The 22,175-nt window shown below is 38.8% G+C and overlaps 2 protein-coding genes and 1 long non-coding RNA gene across 3 annotated transcripts in view; 2 read left to right on the top strand and 1 right to left on the bottom strand.

Annotated features, from left to right (window-relative positions):
* LOC125312837 overlaps positions 1-20,763 on the bottom strand; it is a 26,793-nt gene extending 6,030 nt beyond the window's left edge. Inside the window, exons 1-2 of the long non-coding RNA XR_007196894.1 lie at positions 20,647-20,763; positions 1,544-1,547 (exon numbers count right to left, since the gene is read on the bottom strand). This is a non-coding gene — a long non-coding RNA (uncharacterized LOC125312837). The remainder of the gene's footprint in view (positions 1-1,543; positions 1,548-20,646) is intronic.
* LOC115748749 (protein SIEVE ELEMENT OCCLUSION B-like) lies at positions 609-6,239 on the top strand. The gene is made up of 7 exons (XM_048272442.1): positions 609-986; positions 3,435-3,527; positions 3,866-4,305; positions 4,398-4,492; positions 4,601-4,731; positions 4,852-5,325; positions 5,553-6,239. Exons 1-7 carry the CDS (start codon positions 747-749, stop codon positions 6,090-6,092), a joined length of 2,013 nt encoding a protein of 670 aa, XP_048128399.1. The 5' UTR covers positions 609-746; the 3' UTR covers positions 6,093-6,239.
* Positions 17,301-22,175, top strand: LOC115748711 (protein SIEVE ELEMENT OCCLUSION B-like). Its single transcript, XM_030685301.2, has 7 exons — positions 17,301-17,623; positions 19,496-19,585; positions 19,673-20,106; positions 20,248-20,342; positions 20,425-20,555; positions 20,764-21,240; positions 21,437-22,175. The coding sequence occupies exons 1-7, from the start codon at positions 17,396-17,398 to the stop codon at positions 21,977-21,979; spliced, it is 1,998 nt and encodes a 665-aa protein (XP_030541161.1). The 5' UTR covers positions 17,301-17,395; the 3' UTR covers positions 21,980-22,175.

The following is a 22,175-nucleotide window of genomic DNA, read 5'->3' as shown; positions in this document are numbered from 1 at the left end:
GTTTGAGGCATTAGTGTCAGAGGGGACATTTTTTAACTTTTTATTTTTGTAAACTTTGGTATTCTTTTTTATAACCATAAAGTATCTAAACATATTCAAACTATTGAGATAATCGTATGTAAAAAGATTAATTGGCAAAATTCAATACTAGAAAATTCAACGATAATATGACATGTGACTTTATGAATTAATTTTCTGAAAATAATTTGTTTGTTTCGTGAAAAATAAATAATTTGAAGAATATTTTTTTAAAAAAAAGATTGATTATGACGTTTAAAAAAAGAATGAACAAAAAATATTTTCATCATCTAAGAAAAATTTTAGACATAAATTATCATCAATAATGAATATATTTTTTCCTTGACTAATTAAGTGATCGCTTTTAAAAGATATATATCTTTTAAATTATTTATTTTTTGCGAAACGAACCTATCTAACTCATTTAGAGTTTTTGTATCTCTCTCCATTTGAAAATCACGTGTTAGAATAAAGGATTTCTAAAAGATATGAAGATAAAATTTGGGACCACAAGATAGCATCTCCAGTTTACCCACTCCATCGCGCACTCTGGGTCGCACGTGCCCACTCGTCTCCCTCCTCCGCTCCAGCCGCTATAAATGAGTGCCCAAGCCAAAGCACTTTCATAGCCAGCTCCCCACTCAAAACCACCTTCTTCTACTTCTTCCTCATCGTCGTCTCGAAACCCTAGCTTCTCTCCCCCTGCATTCCTCCTCTCTTCCATTGACATGGCGGGCCGGCTCATCTCGGTGGTCTTCGGCGGGTCTCAGCAGCGAACCAAGCAGCCTGACCAGGGACTCCTCAACAGCCTGCTCCCCGTCTTCGACGACGACAAGTTCATGAAGCAGATGGTCGACACCCACGCCCCCGACGAGGGCGACGTCGACGTTCAGGCCCTCTTCGCCCTCGTCGAGAACACCCTCAAAGGCTCGACCACCATTGTCGACAATGTGGTTAACCCGAACAAGGTAATAAAAAAAAAATGTTGGCCGGGTCCGGTCGTGTCGCGTGGCATTGTATAAAATGTCGAATAAGAAATTTGGCGCCCTCGAGAATTAGTTGACATGGATCACATTTTCCATTATAGAACCAGCTCACGGAGGTTTTTTTTTTTGGTGATTATTTACGAAGAGAAGAACAAACATCAAAGCGAGTTTCCTTACCAAAAAAAACATCAAAGCGAGTTTAACGTTCTTTTAAAATATCGTGATTTAATTGAGTTAAAGATTCAAGTTTACCTGACTCATTACTGACCCTGTTCCCACATGCCCAGTCTTCTCCAAGTAGGCAATATTATTTTTAAAAAAATTGAATTTTACTTATTTTTTTTTTTGTTTTTTTGTTCTCTTTCTTTTTTCCCCTTCTTCAGCTAGTCGTTGGGCATTAGCTATGGTGGGCCTCGCGCAAGACTCGAGCTCGCCAGAATTGCATGGCCCAAGGTTGGTGAGGCTCGAGCTCGCCTGCGTTTGGTGAGTTTGAGCCTTGCATGAGGCCGGCGAGGTCAGCCTGTGCCTGTGGCATTCACTGGCCTTTGCTGAGGCCTGATTACGAGCGAAGAAAGAAGAAAAGAGAAAAAGAAAGGAAAAAATAAAACAAAATAAGGCAATTTTGGTTTATTTTTAAAGTGTTAAAATTATCCACGTCAATGCCAATTATGTAATGTAGGACGTCTAGAGTCTATGTAAGCAATTTTCTGTCAAAATTGACTAGAAGGACTAAGTTGAAAATTGTCAAAAGATTTAAGACCCAATTGATACAATTGAAAAACTTAGATGATTAGAATAATGAAGAAGGGAGAGGTCTTCAAAAAAACCTATTCTCCCACGTTCCTTTATTTGAGATTTCCAAAAAGTGAGATTCCGCTCCAAAATTGGGTGGACCTAAATTGGCATAAATGCAATAAGATTATGGTTTTTTGGGCAATCTTTTTATGTTTTCTTGGGGCAATGTTTTCGTCCAGCTTTCATTGGAAGAAATTATCTCCGATAGAACTTTTAATTGACGAGCTATGAATATAAATATAGTCAACACTTAAATTTATTCGAAGATAAATTTTAATTATACTAATGTTTTTAATCTACCAATTGGCTAAGGCATGGTTAAAAAATGTTCTCAAGCAGATGGAGAAAATATAGCGGGCTTTTTCTATCCCAAAATCTATACACTCTATCATCTATTGTTTTTTTATGGTGCCTTAAATGCATTTGTTTTAGCTTGCCTAAGTTGACGAGGATGATTAAAGGTTGAGAATTTTCCGAGGGTCCAAAAGTTATAGGATCTGACAGAAATGACTTTTGCTTAAGAAAACTTATGATTTTCTTAGTACGATTTTTATACCAAAGGGAACATCTCAAATCTTTTAAAATACATGAATATGAAGATGTAAAATCGTACACAATTTTTCTCATAAATTCTTTTAAAACTTGAAGCGTTTTTCTTTTTCCTATTTTGAAGCTCTTTGGCGGAAGACCTAGAAAAATAGGCAAAAAGGGCACTGTCTTTCTTTATGTATAAAGTAAAAGCAAATAGACTATCAAGTACAAAGATCCTTGTTATGAAGAAAACATACATGAGGTTGAGGTAGATGGATCTAGAGTGAATGGTTTTAGGATGGGTGGTTTCCAACCTAAATCAAGAATCGCTCGTTAGCTACCGGTTCCGTAAAACGGTAACGGTGAACCACCCATTCGTTCCATGGATTTACCCGAGAACCGAACCACCAGTTCGGTTCGGTTCCCGGGTGGATCCATGGAACCAATCGCTTCAGATGGAATTCCATTACGTCTTTTCCTATGACGGCATCACGAAATTTATGCTTTCAAGCCACAGAGCCATGCCTCGGCTTCATCTTTATCCTTGCAAATTTTATTGCTAAAATGACATAAAGGGGTTCTTTTAGATATTCAAAAATAGATGCAGCTAAAAACAAAATGATGTGATATGAGAGGACTGCATTCATGGAGTAGCCCTCACGTGAGATGGCTTGAATTAAAAAAATATATGTCTATATTATATAAATAGGTCCAGTTTAGTTAGTCTTGTTAGGTGGTTCCCACATGTAATCGGGAACCGAACTGGTATCCGCCGGTTCCAGCAAATTGGAACTAAAAGCCGAATCGGTACCAGGTGAAAATACCTAAAATCAGCTGATTGAGTACGGTCCGATCCGATCCAGTCCGATTTGGATGGATCCCGATATTTTTGCTCACCCTGGATGGACGACTTAGGTTTTAGCATAGGTGAGAAATACATCCAAAGGCTATTATGGTGCACCTGAACATTTTTGTCGTGTTATGTGGGGGGCCCATTTAAGTTATTTTTCCTATCGAATCATCGTCCAACAGTCGCCTTAGCGTTGGACCAAAAAAAAAAAAAAAACAGTCGCCTTAGCGACTAACCAGGTTGGATTCGTGCAGGCAACCTCGGCACCAACTGCGCCCCCGGAATTTAAGCCTGCGAAGGAGGGTTTCACTCCCCCTCTATCGACAATTAGTGAAGTTACTTGCCAGGTAATCCTTAGTGAAGATGTTAATCACTTTCGATAATCAGTTCTAGTGTTCTCTGAAAAATCATACATGATTTTTTGTCTTCATGCCTTAAACATCGAACTCCAATCGCGTCCTCGAAGAGTAGGATTTAGTGTCGCTATGAAGAACTTGATCTATATAGTTGATCTTGGTTTAGAAATTAGAACACGCTAGATTGTGATTATCCAGCCTGATTAATTAGCTGTAAACTTATCTACTAGACTCTGAATATCCGCACTATTTGGCACAGATTAAAGTGCCATGATCAACTTCAAAAGTTTCTAATATTTATCAAACACATTCACAATCATTTTTGGCAGATTACGTGCAAAGCCTTGGACACCAAGAATGTGCGCGAAACGATGTCTGCGATCTTCCACGAGCTATCGAGCTACTCATTGGTCGCCAAGGCCGTGGTCACGCTGTCGTCCTTGGCCCTGTACTATGGCGACTTCTGGCAGCTTGCTCAGATCGAGCCCTCGGACAAGCTGGCGGAGTCCATTGCCGTATTGAAGGGGTTGCCTGCAATCACGAAGCCTCTCGAGCTGCAGAAGATCCAAGTGTTCGGAGTGCTGAATGATTTGATCAAGACCACGCTCGAAATGACTCAGTGCATCGTGGAGTTCGACCACGACAGCAAGGATGTGCCAGAGCTGGCTAAGGTCATCGACATTACTTCCAGCGTTTATCAGATCATCATCACTGTCCTCGGTTGCTCAATCCAGTTCACTGCCCTTATCACTACTACCCCGGCCGACGAGTACACTTCTTATGCTCTTGACCGTAGCTCTTTGTCGAATTAGTTCAAAGACTCATACTTCCTAACGAATGGTCATTTTAATTTCCCATCAGGTCGAAGGGACGAGATCTGCCGGCATTCACTCGCAAAGTGAACATGATTCACCACAGCATCAAGAGGCAGCTGGAGGAGTATAAACTAAAAAAGGGTGAGCCACGAGATTCGCAATCGAATCGAATAGGATCAGAGAACTTCGATTATGCAATGCTCATGATAACGGACTGACGAATCTGATAGAAGATGTTTGTTGATCCAGAGGAGATTAGAGAGTACCAGAGGCTGCAGCGGCTTTTTAACGCGCCTACGGACAATGTGGAGCTCATTAAGGCGCTGTTTTACACCAAGGACGATCCTCAACCGCTTTACCTTGGCTCCAAGAAGACCACGGTTAGCCTTTAGTAGCATATGATCGAACGCCTTAGCACCAACTTCGATTTCATCAGGAATGCTTTCGTTTCGATTTTAGGAGTGAGACTGATGATATCTGGTTTACGTGTGGGTCGACAGGATAAGATCGAATGTCTCAGGAGGAAGAATGTGTTGCTGCTCATCTCTGACCTGAAGCTGTCCTCCCATGACCTCTCCATCCTCGTGAAGATCTACAACGAGCCCAAGTTCCAGGAGAGTCACGAGATCCTGTGGATCCCAGTCGTGGACCAAGACGGTGAGGACCTGCCCAACGTTTTCGAGAACCTGCAGTCCCAGATGCCGTGGTGCTCGACGCACTACCCGACCCTGGTAAACAAGGTGGCCATCAGGATCATCAAGGAGAAGTGGCACTTCAGGAACGAGCCCATGGTGGTGGTGCTGGGTCCGCAAGGGAAGGTCGAGTCCCAGAACGCGATGAGCATGATTAGGATGTGGGGGTTTAATGCGTTTCCTTTCACGGACGGCGTGGTGACAACCCTTTGGAGAAGCCGCGAAATCAGCTGGTTCGAGCTCCTTGTGAACGACTCTATAGCCCCTGGCGTGCAGGCTGCGGTAAGTGAACTCGGACTAGCACTGTGGATTTCGATGTCTGAGTCACAAGAGCATCATCCAAATAGCCCCAAAGAACAAATTAAACTGCTCAAAATTGATATCGGCTTCGAGTTAAGTCATGGCATTCAAATGTGCATTCTCTTAGGTTTAACTTTCTATCATGATTGTTCTGTAAGGATAGTTTACATGAATGGATTACATGATGATATGTTATTTCGATCAATCAGATCAAATCGGAGAAGCTCATTTTCTTGTACGGAGGCGAAGACACGAAGAACGTGACCGACGTAGAAGCGCCCTTGAAGAAGATCATCGAGGACGGTAACTCCATTGTGGCATACAACGTCGGGAAGATTCAGCTCTTCTGGACTCGCCTCGAGAGCTGCATGTTCTCCATGTTGCAGGGGAAGGCGGACATCCTCGACCCGCTGCTGCAAGACGTCCTCAAGCTCTACACCAACTTCAAGAAGGACGGTGGGTTCGCCCTCCTCACGAAGGGGACCCGGGTCGTGATCAACACGCCCTTGGCCTCCGCATCGAAGGTGCTGGTCCAGTACGATACCTGGAAGAAGCAAGTGAATGTGGACGGCAAGACCTTCGACGTCGTGCTCAAGGAGCACCACGACAAGGTGGTGGCTCCCCAGACGTGCCACCACTTCTACATTCCAAACATGGTCGGGTACGTCCCGGAGAATGTGAAGTGCCCGGTTTGCCCCCGGGTGATGAAGAACATTGTGAAGTTTGAGTGCTGCCATGGTGCACATTAGGGTGCACAAAACTTGAAGGTTTGAAGCCTTTACTATCAATAACGTGGCTAAGAATGTCAAGAGGCACTGTGGATTGGAGAGAGTAGGAGGAGGTTTTGATGTATGTACGTACGGTGTTGTTTGTCACAAAGTGTGTCGTAAGGCCACGGACTACATATAATCCTGTTGCTCGTGATCTATCGTGAGAATGTGTAATCTGCATTTGCTTAATAATGAATAATATATGTATGGTTGTGTCGTATGTTTCCTTGTTAAAGTATTTTACATCTCTTGTTTAAGAAATTTATTGATCTTTCATATGACGCTTATTTCGGTGTCAAAATTTTGTTGAAACCTAAATTTTGATAATTTTGTTTAACCATTTATCGAATAGAAAAATTAGGGATTTACACTGATTTCTAAACAAAATATCAATATTGCATTTGCATGCCAATAGCATTTAAATGTAACTCATTTGCATGTTAAAGAGTCCAGTGGATGGTCCTTGTGCTACGGGGGCTTGAGTTTAAATTTCCAAATCTTTTAGAGTTTGGAGATAGTAAAATGGAGAGGATTGATTAGCCGCTACATTTAGACCTATTGCAACTGTGCCAATTCAGTTCTAAACTTTTTTTTGTTTTAGCCAATTGAGCCATATCCTTTTGAATTTGTGCATATTCGGTTATCCGGCCAATTTTGATTGGAAATCGCTTACACGGATACTAACTATCCTACGTGGCATGGTCGACAATGACGTGAGTAATTTTAATAATATTTTAATATTTTTTGAATTATTTTTTGTTCATTTATTTATTTTTCCTTTTTATTATTTTCTTCCTCCTCCATTCCTTAAATATATATATTACATCAGCGCCTCTAGTGTCACAGAAGATGGCAGGTGGACAGCCAATATTCATGTTATCAATTTTCGATCAAAATTGGTCGAATGGACTCAATTGACAAAATATGAAAATTTTTAAAACTCAATTGGAAGAAAAAAAGGTTTAGAACTAAACTGACACAAGTACAATATATATATATATATATATATATATAATACATTTTTGGTAATTTTCCCATTATAATGTTCATATAACATGTATCATGAGGTCAATCTTTATAAAAAGTTGGATAAAATTTTTGTTTGATTGATTTGTACTACAGATTTAGTAGTAGGGGTGAACAAGTCGGACCGCCCGAACCGAGAGCCATCGGAACCGAACCGACCGGCTGAATCCTGTTCTAAAGGGTGGCGATCCAGTTCCCGGTCCTTAAATTGGAACAGGCGTCCAGATGGTCCGGTAACTAGTTCTAGGTGTACAGGACCTGACCGGGACCGAAAGATTTCAATCTTTTTTAATTTCTTAAACGTAATCAGTAACTTAACGTATTCTTTCTTTCGCAGCCTCTTCTTAGTTCTTTTCCTAGCCTCTCTCAGACTCTCACGCCTTGCCCTTTTTCCCTTTCTCACGTCTCACGCCTCGCCCTTTTTCCCTTGTTGCAGAAACTTAATTTGTTCTTTTTTGTATTGCCTCTTTGGGACTCTGTCGAGCTCGTGGACATTGTTTTGTGTACTTTCTCTATGCATCTGCAGTCTGCTTTCATAAAGATGCAAGAATTGAAGAAAATATTTGGCCATTCGTCATGGTTGGTCAGCCAACATAACAAGGAATAAGGCATTACAGGGAGCATATCTATGGGAAGATTGTCCACGACTCCTTCACGTTGTGTGCATAAAGGGAACAAGGAACGAAATTTGCCAAAGGATCTCACTGTTCAATTCGCTTGGTGAAAGCGTGCTTCAAATTTCATTCTTGCTTTGTCACAGTTCGGGGCACACTCATTTGGCATTTCCTGTCTAGTCACAAAAAAGAAAATCTATTGCAACCTGGCTAATATTTGGACTGCCCAGGAACCGGACTCGACCGGTCCTAAGACGAGTCGGTCCGATTCCTGGTTCGTGGATGGGACCAAACCGGATCGGGAACCGATCACCCCTATTCAATAGTAGGGATTTAATGTAACAATAGGGGAGATCCCATACTTTCGAGATTAATTTGGTGGTCGAATGCGTAATTTCTATGTGATAAAGAGATCCTGTGTTTATATCACCACGTCTCCTATTCAAAATAATTTTTTAGGCAACCATAGAAATAGAGAAAGGCAAGCAGAGGCTGTTGCCTCCTTTGAGCTCGCACAGCTCATAATAACCTCAAAAGACGAATTATTTACATTTCTTTAGTGTTAGGAATTATCTTCAGGCCAATTTCTGAAATTTCATGTAAAGGTATGACCAATCCTTTTTGACGTTTTCAAATTTCTAACTACTTCCATTATTGTGATTAATGATAAATAGGAAGCATTTGTTTCTCACATAACTAATTTATTCAAGTAAGGACTCACAATCTATGATAATATTCAGGGGTTAAACTAATCGAAATAATAATGTTAAAAAGGATTGGTGTCTTTGACAAAGATAAAACTCCATTGAATGAAGTTAAAATACTCATAATATTTTCAACGGTACTCTTTATGGTTTAATCTCAATAAAGATATTGAGAAATATTTTATAATTTCACATATATATATGTATTATGCAATATTATATATAGATTCTCACTCCCCCCCTTCAGTAGGATTCTATCTCTGTTACTATTTAGAGGTCTTGCCCATCAATTCATGGATGAAACTTCAACCGATGCAATATTAACAAGACGGTTTACGTACGTTTATGCAGATTAATCGAATCACCAAATTCCAAGTATACCATCACAAGGAAAAAATTGGACAGCTCATGAAAAATCCATATAGATGATTCCTCTTTTTGGAAAGAATATATATGAAATGATTAGAAGAATTTGAGCTTCCTCACGTGCAATCACTGGAAGTGAGGAAATGGCAGATTAAAATGCATTGCTGATCAATAATCTTGTAAGCAAAATTTATGCCGTAATGACGGAAAGAAAAATTCAATTTATGTGATGAATGTCACAATCAAAATGCATTTTTTTCAAATTATTTGAAAATTCCATCGTGGGAATGTTGAAACGATCCGTGATTCTTAAATCACAAACACCACGCTCATTACAATAAATAAATAATCCAAATTAGTGCCAAACTACGCACAATGCATACATTTTTCAATAAAGCACGATGGGTCTCTCGACTTCCAACTTTTAGACTTCACTTTTTTTTTTAATAGCACTTGAGATTTGAGTTTACATTGAAAGATTTTAAAACATATAGATTCCGAAAGGTCAATGAACTCGGAATTTGATTTACGATTTTTCAATGTGTTTGGGGACAATTTGTTGGGCCATCAAAATCACATTTAATTTGATTTTGAATGTGTTTGTAGCAACTTTTAGTGGCCCACTGCAATTAATCTCCGATGGACAAGAGGAACCGATGATCCCTCTCTCTTTATAGCACGTGTAAAGACAATGATTAAGAGACATGGATTCATTATTTGTTTCAGCTCGTGACTGACGCTGTGATTTTTGGGTCCACAAAGGCAGTGGAGGTCTTGTCTCAGGTTCACACAACAAATTTGTCCGACCAAATAATAAAAAAGAAACGGGTGCTTTCTTTTATATATGTATACACACACATTAGTACAAGAGAACTCTATTCTCGTGTACAAAAAGGACATGATGGTAACGGAGAGACGGAGAAAGTAGTCTATTGGAGAAAATGAGGATTTTCATGGCCCATCTAAAAAGAATAGTTAATACCTTCTTAGTATCGATGAAATACTCGTTGATATATGGATTGATCAGTAAAGAATCCTTTGTTGATTCTTGGATAGAAAACGTAAATGACGAGAAAATTAAAAGTACTAAGATTGCTAAAAGTTGCTTTCAGCAATGTAAAAGATATTGGAATGAAATGATAATTTGGAAATAAATATGAATAAGTGGGCAGTCTTAGATTGATTAACAATCCTTTATAAAAAGTGCAATACGGGTATATAAAACTCGCAATCGAAGGTTTTAAAATGATTATTAAAACTTCGAATTCTTTTTCTTGATTAACGAGTCATAGCTAAGATTTAACTTTAGCAATATTTATTAAATGCTTGGGGCAATGGTGGCTTACCAATCAACCTTTAGCTTTAATATCACTTGTTAGCTTGACCCAGCAAAAGCCTAATACATTTAGGAGAGAAGATCGCCAAGAGGTGGGTCAAGTTCGAACTCGTCGATATATCTAGTTAGACTCAATTTCACTTAAAAGCTAAAGCCAGTGAGACATGATCCAATTGGGATACATTAGTTACTTATCTTTACTCCATATTTGAATGTGATTTTTTTTTTTTTTTGCTTAACGCTCTCACACATGCATCTCAACAATAGATCTAACGTCAACCTTTTTCTTGATAAAAATGTTGGAATAGATTTCAATGTGCTTCTTCCCAGCACGAAAGACGAGATTTTTAGGAAGGTCTAGAGTTGAAGTGATCATAAAAGAGGAAAGAAGGACGTGGCTGAACTATCGATTTTCTTCACCAACAGCTTGAATGGAATTTCGTGAGAAAATAGATAATAATAAATCTGAGATCTCCATCTTCATTGAAGCTTACTATATAAACAGTAGAGATATCGTATTCCCATTGGAGAGGCTAGCAGGGTGTTCCATATAAACTCTCACTTGGCACCAGGTGGAATTCCAGCCTTTCAATCCTTATCTTCTGGAGAGTGATCTACTATCCATTCCAAGGAAACTTTTGGACACACATAATTTCCTTGTCGGGATTTCTTAATTGCATACCGGACCGTCGTGCGAACGCGTGCATCATGTGAAGCTATAATAATATCATCACGGTGGTTGGTCGAGCAGTCATGACTTGGTTACTCCACAAGCCACTAATCATAGGTTTCGCTCACTCTTCTATCTTTGGTATCGGAAAACTCTGGTTAGTCCACGAGGAACAGGTGCGCAACGCCGGTCTTACGCCTCACTCGCATTGTGGTGGGGGTGAGGATAGCCGGGTTCACCCTGTGACGATGGTACGTGGCCAAAATCCGCAAGCCACAAGCTGAAAAGGGCACGGCGGCTAAATTTTTCGAGGTAGGTTAGAATGTTAAGGGGTAGTGCAGGTGCTTTTGATATTTGGATGAAAGGTTTCATGAAGTAGTTGACATGTGTCTTTACACAATCCATTTAGACCTCTTTGAGGTTCTAATCAAGGAGCACGCGGATCCCAAAAACGCATAGTTCTTCCAAAAATTATCTTTCCAGTTGGAGAACGCATTAAATATTTACCTAAATCAGTAGGTTTTTGAACAAAACGAGAGGTAGCTAACCAACTTCTAGGAGAAATATAATTGATTGCATTGATCTCGATAGCGACACCACCCACAAAGTTATCTTTTTAGGCCTCATTTGCCTCACCAATTAAGGTTCCGTGTTCGCGAAGAATGGGTAATTTGAAAAATATTTTTGAGAAAATAATCGGTTATATCGCTTAGAGAAATGAATGAGCGAAAAATATTTTCGTCGTCTACACAAAAGTTTAGATACAATTTATTGTCCGTAACGAAAATATTTAATTTTTCATTGACTAATTATTTTAAACGATATACATACGATCATTTATAAAGACCTCTCATTTTTCACGAAACAAACAGATTCTAAATATGTCCACTTAGTCCGATTTAGAGGTGATAGAAAATTTTTAAATATTAAATCACGCATTTATCTAATAACTTAAATTTTTAAAATAATTGGCAATTGTCCCACAAAATCTCATATTTACAATGTTCATATATCTCCAAAATGCTTCAGTATTTTCGCTTAATTGATCAGTAATTTGGATTAATGTTGATGCAGCGACTTGGGATATCTCATACTTACAAGGTTAATTTGGTGGTGGAATGCATAGATTGGATGTGGCAGAGAGACTTCCACTCAAAGTAAGTTTTGAAATAGCGATAGGAACTAGAGAAGGGCAAGCTCATAATAAGTAAACCCAAAAGACTAATTGGTACGACCAATTCTTTTTAATGTTTTCAGGTTTCTAACTATTTTCATTATTTATTCTCATGACAAATTAAATTCCTTATTTCATTGTTGTGATTAACAGTGATTTTAATAGCATCAAATACGAACAACAAAGAAGCATTCGAACGAATGAATATCTGATAATATTCAGGTGTTAACTATTTAAGGAGAGTACATACAGATTTATGTCTGCCCCTTCAGTAGTATTCTGGCTCCGTCACTATTTAGAGGCGTTGCCCATTATTTCAGGTCAGAATGCATTACTCATCGATGTTCTTATAAGCAAAAATTCATTTTATGTGATGAATGTCACAATCAAATGCATTTTCTCAAGCTATTTGAAAATCCATCTTGAGAACGGTTTAAATGATTGATGATTCTTAAATCACAACCATCAAACTCATTAGGCTAACTAACTAATTCAGATCAGCACCAAAGTACGGGACAATGCACACATTTTCTTTTTATAAAGCAAGGTGGATCTCACGACTTTCAACGTTTAGACTTCAATTTTTTTTAATAGCACTCGAAATTTTAGTTTGCATTGAAAGATTTTGAACATATAAATTCCGAAACGTCAATGAATTAGAAATTTATTTTCATGAATTTCAACGTGTTCGTGGACAATTTGTTGGGACAACAAATCACATTAAATTCGACTTTTGCGATTATTGTCCTAAGTGACAAGTGGACTGTCGCAACCAATCTCCAATAGATAAGGGGACCGATGACCCCTCTCTCTTTTTAGCACGTGTTAAGATAATGACGAAGAGACATGCATTCATCGTCCGTTTCAACGCGTGACTGACGCTGTGATTGTTGGGTCCGCAAAGGCAATATTTGGAAAAATATTAATATTTTATTTAACATTATTCACATCGATATCGACGGTATCACAAAAAATGAATGATGTCTACGTTATTTATTTTCAATCAATATAATTGAATTGACAAAAGATAAATATATTTAGAACTGAATTGACAAATTTAAAAAATTTAAAATTAAATTGGTAAAAAAATAAAAAAAAAATTGACAATTTTTCCGGTTGTCGTCTCTTGATAAAAAGTAACGGGTGTTCACTTTTTTTTCTATATATACATTACTACAAGAGAAATCCTCGTGTACGAAAAGGACATGATGGTAACCGGGAGAGGGAGAAAGTACCTCTTGGAGAAAATGAGGATTTTCCTGGCTTGTTTCAAAAGAATAGTTAATTCCTTCCGCTTCACCCAGAAGTCTCGACGAAATATTTGTCGAAATATGGATCGACGAATAAAGGGTCGTTTTTAAATAAGAAATGTAAACGACGAGAAAATTAAAAGCCCTGAAATTGCTAACAATTATTGTCAATAATGTGAAAGATATTAGAATGTAATGATAGTCCGAAACTAAATATGATTAACCGGGCGTATTTTGATTGATTAACGGTTCTGTATAAGAAGTACAATGCATGTATACATAACCCATAATCAACTGTTATAAACGATTGTTGAAACTCTACTACTATGAGGTTATAACGATGCTTGCATCGATTGTATTACTCGTCGATTTTTGCTTACTACAATACTTGCCTTTTTTTTTTGTGTGTGTCCATCTAAACAAAAATCACAGGACGGTACCCTTATGACATACTTATCCATACATTGATTTTCAGCTCACGAGAAGTTTGAAATTGATAATCTTATGACATATCTTTTTCATATAACAAAAGCCACAAAGTGGTACTTTTACTTAAATCTATCATTTATTGACATTCCGTCCAATATCCCTTCACAATGTATACGTGTCGATACATGAGACACGGACAACTACAAAACAGAACTTGAGTTTAAGAAATTCATGTGTTATATATGGATCATGTATCAATTTGAGATTTTCAATAATTTGAACTATAAAATGAGACACAATAGTGGAGTTTTTCATGAAAATAAACAATGAAGTTTCTCCGCCTATCGTGGCAACAAAATAAAAAAAAGCCTTCGATTTCGCCGTGGTCCCCTCCAACGTCTCTTTAATTATCCTGTTACACGTGTCTCCATCTGGTCGGTCGTTCTCAATCCGTTGCAATCATCAAAGCCGGTCTGAAGATCAAAGAAATTAGGGGACCAATGACAGCAATATGAAATCATTGCGAATTGCGAATGCGACGTCACCGTTCCTTCTTAGTCGTGCTAGATCCTTTCTCTTTCGGCACGTGTCAGGATTGTTGACAAAGAGACATGCGTCGCAATCGTCACCGTTCATTCTTAGTCGTGCTAAGACCCCTTTCTCTTTCGGCACGTGTTTGGATTGTTGACAAAGGGACATAAGTTCATCGTCCGTTTCAGCCCCGACTCAAAGATGGGATAATGAAATAATAATATGGAATACTTTCGTGCGGTCCAAAAATTAAGTTAAACACATGTTAAAAGTTTAAACAAATTACAAATTCGAGGATGGCAGCAGCAAAATTGACTTGATATTAAGTTAGGGATGATTTCATTGGATTTGATTCTTGAAAGTTGTCAATGAAAGGCAGGTCAAGAGGATCGAGCGATCTCTTTCTTGATTGAGCAAAACTGAGTTGATATTAACTGAGATGGCTAACTATTTAGCCGGTTAGGGGTTAAAATAAAGGGTTAATACTACGGAAAAATCCCAAACCGATACATCCGTAATAAATTTATCTTAATTTTTTTTTTCGATTGCAAAAAACTCAAACTTATACACTTGTGACAAATTTGCAACAAACCAAGACACTTGTGATAAATTTATCTTTCATTAGTTTTCGTTAAATATAACCATCAAATTGCTAAGTTGAAGGCATATGATAGTTCAATGGTGTACCAGTATAGGATTTTTACCATCCGTTTGTCACAAGTTTATTAATTTGAAATTTTTCGTGGTATTAATTCAATTTAACGGAGGGTAAATTTGTCATAGGTCTATTAATTTGTGGTTTTTCTTAGTAAAAAAAATTAGTGTAGGATAAATTTGTAACAAAAGCATCGCTTTAAGATTTTTTATGGTAAAAAAAATAGTTTGAGGATAAATTTGTTACATGTGTACCAATTTAAGGTTTTCTATGGTATTAACCCAAAAATTAATACCCAAAAGGATTCAAATTTAGGGGTGTCTACCAACTTAGTGCAAATAGTTTACTTGGAGGAGTACAAAACTACAAAATCAAATTAAATTTACTAGTGTGTGGTTTAGTTTATCAGTTGTTAACTCAAACTTGACTTTACTATTAACAGTAAAATTTTCAAAATTGTTGATATTATGTTTATGTAGATATATGACAATGTTATTGACTACATTTGGATTTTCCAATTGAATTTTAATAGGATATATTTGAGCTCATCGTCTCGACTTAAAGTTATAACTCGTCAATCATTCCTAGGTTTTCTTATATAGAGATATCACAAGATGAAGACAACGAAATCTCATGATCAAAAAATTTCGGAAGACCAAGGAGTAATAATCGAAAGCGAGAAACAAGTCTCTAAACGGTTGCAACTTCAATTCATTGATGGCCTCATCGGGAGTGCTAATAAATTCTCGGACAGAGAGAGAGAAAGAGTAAAGTTAAAGTTAAAGCACCATGTCCTATCGTCATAAAAAGAGCCGATGCAAAATTAAAGCACCTTGTCGTATCACAAACGTGAATCACGTCCTCCATTTTCTCAACCAATCTCTTTTTTATGTGAAAAAAATCACAAAATATAATCACTGCCACATATTTATTTTAAAAAATTTTGTGACTTTTTTTTGGTCAATATCTTTTTTGTGACATGAGAAATTCAAATTATGCTCACAGTAGCATATTAACCCTATTTTTTTTACGTCAAAAATCCTAAATTCATACTTGTATGACATATTTACGCTCCGTCAATATATCATCAGATAATATTCTAGCTAAATCGATATCATTTTTATTTTTCTTAAACCATGCGAGTGCGATGTCAACACTGTTTGGCTTATTGAAGAAATTTTGATGGAAGGTAAATATGTCGCACAAATATAAATTTGAGAATTTTTATGTCATAAAAAGAAGTTTAAGGTAACTTTCCCTTTCTATATTCCCTCCCATAACATATAAAAGCTGGTAGGGCTTCACAATGATTACTAGGAATTATTACCGTATGAAAATATCTCGCATTACTAAAAATAAAGGTCTGCAGTGGTCATATTAGTCTCAAATAAGGGCCTTAAGTGACCGTGACAGTTTCAAATAAGGGTCTCGCTCGCCTGCCAGCTAAATATCATGACTGGTCAAGGGGATTTTCGTCCAAAGATATTTTAATCCTTTATTTCTTTATTTCTTTTCTTTTTTATCATTTTTTTTGTCTTTATTGTAGACGATGAGGGCCCTATGGCCATCGTGGCCACCCTCACTGAGAACTGGTAGACCTTGTTTGCTGCAACTAGGCGTGGTGGCCCTCACCCAGATCTAGCAAGGGCCGACCTTGAGAGGGTCTGGCGAGGGCGACCCTTGCCCACGTGAGGGTCGGCCCTCACCTGTGGTTTCAAGACTTGCGGTTAAGGTAACGACTTTGGGCATGGCCAACTCCCATAGTGTGATGCGGCCTTGTCGGCTGCTTCGAGGGTTGCCCTCGCCTAGCCATCTTCGGGCATTGTCGATGGTTGGTCATTTCCGAAGATCAGCCACCAGTGAAAAGGAAAGAACAAAAAAAAAAGAACAAAAAAATAATAAAAGTAAAGTGCGATAATACCCTTATTAGTCGAAAGGTTTGCCTCTTATTTGAGATTATTATGGCCACTTCAAGCTCTTATTTGAAATAATGTATATTTTAGATCATTATTTGAGAAGTGGTGGTACTTTATACCCTTATTTGGAATCCTCCCTTGTCAAATTACGCTGTTGCCACCCATAAAAAGAATTACTTCACAAATGGAAAAACTACATTTTAACAATCATATGCCTTGAGATTATTTTATCATAGATTGCAGATTTTAACCAAAAGAATTACCCTTTTTTTTTTTCATATAGGGATGGCAATAAGAGGCACACGCGGCACACCACACAATATTGGCACCGTGATCGGTAAATTCAAACGGAATTAATTCCAACTGATATAAAGAAACCTTATAATAATGTCTGGAGATTTGTGGATATTGGTCACTGTCTTCTGGATAGTTCTTTATCTAAAAACATTTTTTCCCAAACATAATCTTTTGTATCTCGTCTCTTTCCTTGCATCCACGGCAATAAATAGAGCAGGCATGTTAACTTCTTGCCCTCACCACACCACCTCCGCACCCTTCCTTCTCCAGTTTTACTCTCTCTTCTCTTGCTTCTCCCTTTGGGATTCAAGAAGATGGCGAGCAGGACCTTTGGCCCAATTCTTCGAGGGGAGAGAAGCAAGGTCGACCAGAGCATGGTGAACAACCTGCTTGCCATTTTCGACGACGAGAAGTTCATGAAGGAGATGGTGGACACTCACGCTCCCGATGAAGGAGATGTTGACGTCCAGTCTCTCTTCCTTCTCGTCGACAACACCCTCCGTGGAACGACCGCGATTGCCGACTCTGTCGTCAACCCTAAGGTAAAAATTGACATAATGCCATTATGTTATCTGATTTCCCCACTTAGTAGGCTGCGGTTGTCATTGTCGCCTTCAAGCCCGAGCTCTGCCTAGACGTTCCAGCATTCGACGTCGAATTTGAGGCTGACCAAGCCCGGGATCTGAAATCGAGGGATAACGTATATCAATATTTGACATTTACCAAATACCGTATAAGATAATAAGAATTATATTATATCTTTATCCAATCTTTCTTTATCGTGTCCGATAAAAGAAAACTCCACGTGGCCAAACGTTCAGCTCAAATGTCCTCAACAATGGTGGACCTAGAAGCATTATTGAACTTGTACAGTCACTGGTACATGTGATGGAGACTACACAATTTATCAAGCTTACTTTTCTGCTTACTTTTGTTTTTACATGGCCCATATGAAAAGAAAGAGATAAAAGCAATTGATCTGATAAAAAAAATTATCCGTACATATAAATGCACATTGGTTGTCCACCCCACTTTACCATTCCGACTTACTTTTTGCCTTTTCAAGTTAGAATTGCTTAAAGGGTCCAAGTATGACGAGTCCATTTTGATAATTAGAATTACTGGAGGGGTTAAAAGAAAATAACTGTTACCAATTCATTTTTTGGGCGTCCGCTCTTCCATTTCTCTGTACTATGTTGCAAAAGGACGGATTGCTAGAGAATCTTCAAGAGGTAAAACTAAACAATATTTGTTCTCCTAGTCATGGAGCAATCCACCGGAAGTCAATTTTTTGCGGGGCTTGTATTGATCTAATCGTGAGATTATCTGTTCATCCACAAGTCAACAACACAATCATTTTTTCCCTCGTTCCGCAGGGTTTGGAAAATCATATTATAACTCTTACAGAAACGAATAAAACAAAATTATCTTTGTGATAAAAAATGATTAAGCATAAATTAGTTTGATCGATTAGTGTAAGCGATGCAAATAACCATTCCTAACATGAATGTTTGAAAAAAATATATATGGTCTTTTGCAAAACAACTGCACCTATATACTTTCATCACTAGTGAATTCTTGAATAAAAACTAACAATGTTTTAGGCTCCATTTGTTTCCTAAAAAATGAACTGTTTCTGGAAAATGTTTTTCAGGAACTCATTTTAAAAAAATGACAATATTTTCTTATCTTCGGCTAAAATATGAAAAAACTCAGAAAATATTTAATGCAGCTTGGTATGGACAATTGGATTTGATTTTCCTTTGTTAATAATTTCTTATACTTTTTTTATTTTTATAAAAAAATTCAAATTTTTAATATTTTAATATTTCTTTTTTTTTTTCCTTCTTCTTTGGTCGGTCACTAGCCACGGCAACTAGCCGCAACCGAGCTCGAGCCTCGCCTCTGGCGAGGTCGAGCTTGTTGGCCTTAGCAGAGCACGTGTAGATCTAGCAAGCTCCGAGCCCGGGATTGGAGAGACCCTAGCTCACCGACTCATGCCATGGCCGATCACTTGAGGCCCACGACTGGCGGAGGAAGGAGGAGGAAGAAGGAGAAAGGAAAATAAAAAAATAAAAATAAAAATAAGATGAAAGGAATGTAAAAGAGTGCATCGAGGAAAGAGAAGGAAAAATAAATTCCTTTTTTAAAAAGAAAAAAATTATTTTCTTCACTTTTGAATGCATTTCTTTCACTAAAGGGATGTTTTCACTAGTTTATTTTCTGTGAACCGAGTGTCAAAAAATTCAAAAAATATTTTCTTGGATGTTGTTTTCTGCAGAACGAACATAGCCTGAAAAAATAAATTATGATTATATATCTGTGCGTAAAGCGATTTTCATGGGAGAACTGTGGATTTGTTTAGTTTAACAGTTAAAAACCAAGAATTTTTTCTCATCATCACAACACCGTAGGGCACTCAAGGATCTGGAAGCCCTGCACTCAAGCCGCCAAAAGAAGGCTTCAATCCACCTCTAGCAGCAATCAACGAAGTGGCTTGTGAGGTATGTTGTCATGTTCCTTCTAATAATTCATTTTCGTCCAGTGAAGGATGGCTTTTGTTTTGACCATTTTACTGTTCATGCTATCAGATCACGTGCAAGGCATTGGACACCAAAAATGTGCGAGAGACGATGATCTCGATCTTTCACGAACTATCGAGCTACTCATGGGTCAACAAGGCTGTGATTACCCTTTCATCGCTTGCCCTATTCTATGGCGACTTTTGGCGGCTCACTCAGATTCAACCGTCGGACAAGCTCGCGGAGTCGATGGCCATACTGAAGGGGTTACCTGCAATCACCATGCCCTCGGACGTGCAGAAGATCCAAGTGTATGGAGTCTTGAATGAAATGATCAAGACCACGCTGGACATGACCGAGTGCATCGTGGAGTTCGAGCACGACAGCAAAGATGTTCCCGAGCTGTCTACGGCAATTGACATTCCAAGCAGTGTTTATCAGATCATCATCAGTGTTCTCGCTTGCTCGATTCAGTTCACCAGCCTCATCAGTCACGCCGATGAGTGCGATTCACTAATGATCCCTTTCTTTACTGCCTTTTCTTATAATGAATCATCTTAAATCATTTCCAGAGACTCGAATTTCAAAGGAGAGCTTTTTCTTTTTTTTCCTTTTTCATTAAAGAGGACTTCCTTTATTTTCAGCTACAAGGGAAAAGAACTCCCAACCTTTGCTCGGAAAGTGAACATGATCCACCACACTATCAGGAGACATTTTGAAGATTACAAGCATAAAAAGGGTGAAAGTTCATTTCATCTGTTTGTGATAATTAAGCTTTGAATATTAGACTAACGTTCTTATCAGCTTCAATTTGAATGCAGGGGAAATTAGAGAGTATCAGAGGCTGCAGCGACTGTTCAATGCCCCTACTGATAATGTGGAGCTCATCAAGGCCTTGCTTTACATCAAGGACCATCCTCAGCCACTCTACATCGGCTCAAAGAAGACCACGGTTCAATCTTCTAACTCTCTAATTCCACAACAGTTTATGCTTTTTAATATTTGGCCAAAATTTGTTTCAACTGATTCGTTGAAATCGAAACATAAAATTTCGTTTCACCTAAGTGGCACTGGCGCTAGCGAATTTGTCTTGTCGACTTTAGTGGCAGTGGCCAAAGGAGCGAAACTTTGATCCTTGTTTCTCGTTACGCAACATACAGGATATGGTTGAGTCACTGCGGAGGAAGAATGTGATGCTGCTGATTTCCGACCTGAAATTGACCTCTCACGACCTTTCCACCCTCCTCAAGATCTACAGTGAGCGCAAGTTCCATGAAGAACGCTACGAGATTGTTTGGGTCCCGATCATCGAGCAAGAAGGCGAGGACGTGATCAACCAGTTCAAGAACCTACAGTCACAAATGCCGTGGTACTCGGTGCACTCCCTGGCACTTATCAACAAGGTGGCCATCAAGATCATCAAGGAGAAGTGGCACTTTAGGCAAGAGACCATTGTGACTGTATTGGATCCGCAAGGAAGACTCTCAAACAAGAATGCCATGAGCATGATTAGGCTTTGGGGATGGGATGCTTTCCCTTTCACTGATTCAGTAGGAGCAAGCCTATGGAGCAAGCCTGGCATCAGCTGGTTTGAGCTCTTGGCGACGGACATGGTCATTCCTAAGATAAATGAAGCTGTAAGAATAATTGTGGTCTCAGTTAATTTAGAAAACGATCTTAATTAATTTATGGAGGGTTAGAATTATTTCATTTTAAATTTGGAATCAATTGAGAGATTTACCGAATAAAAATTGAGAAGTAAGCAGACCATTTCACATTACTATAGTTTCTGGTTCCTACTAACATATACCTACTCATCTTATCATTGATCAGATCAAATCTCAGAAGTACATCCTCCTTTATGGAGCTGAAGTCACCAAGGCAATCCAGGAAATTGAGGAGCCAGTGAAGAAGATCATCGAAGATGGCGTCCCCCTCGTCGCCTACAATGTCACCAAGAATCAGCTCTTCTGGAGCCGCCTCGAGAGCTGTATGCACTCGAAACTGCAGACCAAAGCGGACGTGCACGAACCCCTCATGCAAGACATCCTCAGCCTCTACACCAACTTCAAGAAAGACGGCGGGTTCGCGATCCTCACGAGGGGGTCGCAGGTGGTGATCAACGACTCGATAGTCGATGTCACGAGGGTATTGTCCCAATACGAGACCAATTGGAAGAAGCAGGTCAAAGGGAACGAGAAGCCGTTCGACAAGGCCTTCAAGGAGCACCGCGACCGGGACTTTGTCCTTCCGAGGTGCCGCCACTTCTACATTCCGAACATGGTGGGCTACCTCCCGGAGGACGTGAAGTGTCCGGTTTGCCCTCGCATGATGAAGAACATTGTCAAGTTCGAGTGCTGCCATGGAGCACATTAGGGAACCTATATCGTCTCTCTGCTGGTCCATGTCCATAATAAAGGTGCTATATGAGTACCCTATAGGCCGGGACATGAATAAAAGGGCTGTTTGCCGAGTCCTTTGAGTTTCTTAGTTGCCTACGTTTAGGGCAACCATTATCTAACTTGGCATGTACAACTACAAGTACTTCGTTTGAGCACGTAGTTTCGTTTTG

This window comes from Rhodamnia argentea, chromosome 1 (genome assembly GCF_020921035.1).
Source record: "Rhodamnia argentea isolate NSW1041297 chromosome 1, ASM2092103v1, whole genome shotgun sequence".
NCBI classification, from domain to species: domain Eukaryota; kingdom Viridiplantae; phylum Streptophyta; class Magnoliopsida; order Myrtales; family Myrtaceae; genus Rhodamnia; species Rhodamnia argentea.
Note: the sequence above shows the minus strand (reverse complement) of the source record. Positions and strands in the feature narration are given on the sequence as shown.